Source organism: Dipodomys ordii, unplaced genomic scaffold, assembly GCF_000151885.1.
Source record: "Dipodomys ordii isolate 6190 unplaced genomic scaffold, Dord_2.0 Scaffold138, whole genome shotgun sequence".
Lineage (NCBI taxonomy): Eukaryota > Metazoa > Chordata > Mammalia > Rodentia > Heteromyidae > Dipodomys > Dipodomys ordii.
The window spans coordinates 2,526,890-2,529,079 of NW_012267354.1; the positions used below are offsets into that span (position 1 = coordinate 2,526,890).

Sequence of the window (2,190 nt, forward strand, 5' to 3'; positions counted from 1 at the left end):
TAATTGGAGATAGGAGTCTCACGGTCTCTCCTGCCCCGGCTGGCTTTGAACCGCGATTCTCAGATCTCAGCCTCCTGAGTAGCTAGGATTACAGGCGTGAGCCACCAGCGCCCGGCTCCTGGGTTGGCTTTGAACTACCATCTGCAGATTCCAGAGTCCTGAGTAGCTTGGATTAGAGGTGTGAGCTACCAGTGCCTGGCCTGATCATCACTTTTAATAATCCTTTAAGTAAAGCTGATATTTATAAAGTGGGAGGATTTATTCTCATCCTAAAATATTTAGACACACATGTTAAATTCTTGTCTAGAATTTATAGTCCATTTTATGGTGTTTTCTAGTCTCAAATGAAAAATTTTAAAATAATTCATTTATCTTTTTCTTTTTTTTAAAAATATAAGTCCATATTAGAATTACATGAGGAGCTTTGTAAGCTACATATTTCCAACTTACTAAAACGTAGAACTTCTGGGTTTTGAATTTGAAAAAAAATGTCTTCAGATAATTTATATGTAGTAGATCAGTGAAGCAGAGTTCAACTAAAAAATTATATTATAAATGATGTCTAGGCCCACAAACAATTTATCTTTTACATCAGTTTATAGATTTCAAAAGCAAAAATGTTTTTGCATTCCATTTGAACATTTCATGATTAAAAATGACAACTGCATGAACTACCAGCAAGGCCTAATTCCTGTTAGTTTACCCATAGTACTGAAACACTAGTTCATGGTTTTGTTGGATTTTAGTTATGGTTAACTGGAAAGGAACAAGAATGGATTTAGTATGTAAGGCCCAAGAATCATATGAATGAAATTTTAACTATAATATAACTAATTATCAGCATTCATATTTGAGACTTTATAATACATAGTCCAAAGACCCATTCCTGATGGTAGATATAGTTAAATAAATGTTAAATCACCACTTTAAGAATTATTTCCTGTTATTGAAGAAGTGAAAGAATCAACCTTAGGAAATGTCACTTGACCTTATTTTTTAGACATAAGCCTCTTCAATGCACCCTTTACATCCTTGTTTCTCAGTGTGTAGATGACAGGGTTTAACATGGGGGTCACCAAGTTGTAGAAGAGGGTAAGGAATTTCCCTTGGTCCTGAGAAGAAGTATTTCCTGGTTGCATATACATGTAGATAATATTCCCATAAAACAAGGAGACTACAGTGAGGTGGGACCCACAGGTGTTAAAAGCCTTCCTTCTTCCTGAGGCTGACTTGATTCTCAATACTGCTAGGGCAATGTAGCTGTAAGAGATGAGAATGAGAGACAGTGGCACCAGCACAATTATCACTGACAAGATGAAAACAGTGCTCTCCACGGCGACTGTGTCCACACAAGCAATTTTGATCAGAACTGGCATCTCACACAGGAAATGCTTCACCCGGCATCTCCCACATCGCGGCAGCTTCATAGTCACAGGAGACATAACCAGGGAGTTGAGAAGTCCGACCCCCCAAGCCACAGACACCAATTTCCAGCAGAGCTGAGAGTGCATAATGACTGAATAGTGAAGGGGCTTGCAGATCGCAGTGAAACGGTCATAAGCCATGACTGCCAAGAGAACACATTCTGTGCCACCCAGCCCCAGGAACATGAAGAGTTGGATCGCACAGCCTATGTAACTGATGGTTTTGTTCTGACTGCCTAAGTTGAAAAGCAGCTGTGGGATGGAACTGGTGGTAAAGCAGAGATCAAGGAAGGACAAATTAGTGAGGAAGAAGTACATGGGTGTGCGGAGACAAGGATCCAGGAGGGAGACCAGAATAATGATGATGTTGCCAACTAAGGTCACTAGGTAGAAGATGAGGACAAATATGAAGAGGATCTGTTCCAGCCTGGGTCTATCTGAAAAACCCAATAAGATGAACTGATCCTGGCAGCTCTGGTTGATCATGACAGCAGATAATCAGCAGATGACTTTAGAAAGCCAAAGGAACCTGTGTTCTTAATGAAGTAGACTAAGGATGAACACAGGGACAAGGAGAATATTAAATACTTGTGCATATTTTAGTATTCTGTGAAGACACAGCCTACATATTTTGAGTAGAATATCTCTTGTTATTGACTTACTTCTTTTCTAGATATAAAACATTAAAAATAACACAGATGCATACAAAGAACAGAAAAAGCATATACACTACAAAAACAACTACTACTGGAAATGTAATTTAACA

At 38.7% G+C, this 2,190-nt stretch overlaps 1 protein-coding gene across 1 annotated transcript; it reads right to left on the reverse strand.

The window, feature by feature from the left end:
- Positions 1-989: 989 nt before the first annotated feature.
- On the reverse strand, positions 990-1,910 carry LOC105996987 (olfactory receptor 2W3-like). The gene has a single exon (XM_013031252.1). The coding sequence runs from the start codon at positions 1,908-1,910 to the stop codon at positions 990-992; it is 921 nt and encodes a 306-aa protein (XP_012886706.1).
- Between the last annotated feature and the right edge of the window lie 280 nt (positions 1,911-2,190).

Bases quoted from the DNA above. Each gene is read 5' to 3' on its own strand.
- LOC105996987 (XM_013031252.1), bottom strand. From the start codon at position 1,910: ATGATCAACCAGAGCTGCCAGGATCAGTTCATCTTATTGGGTTTTTCA.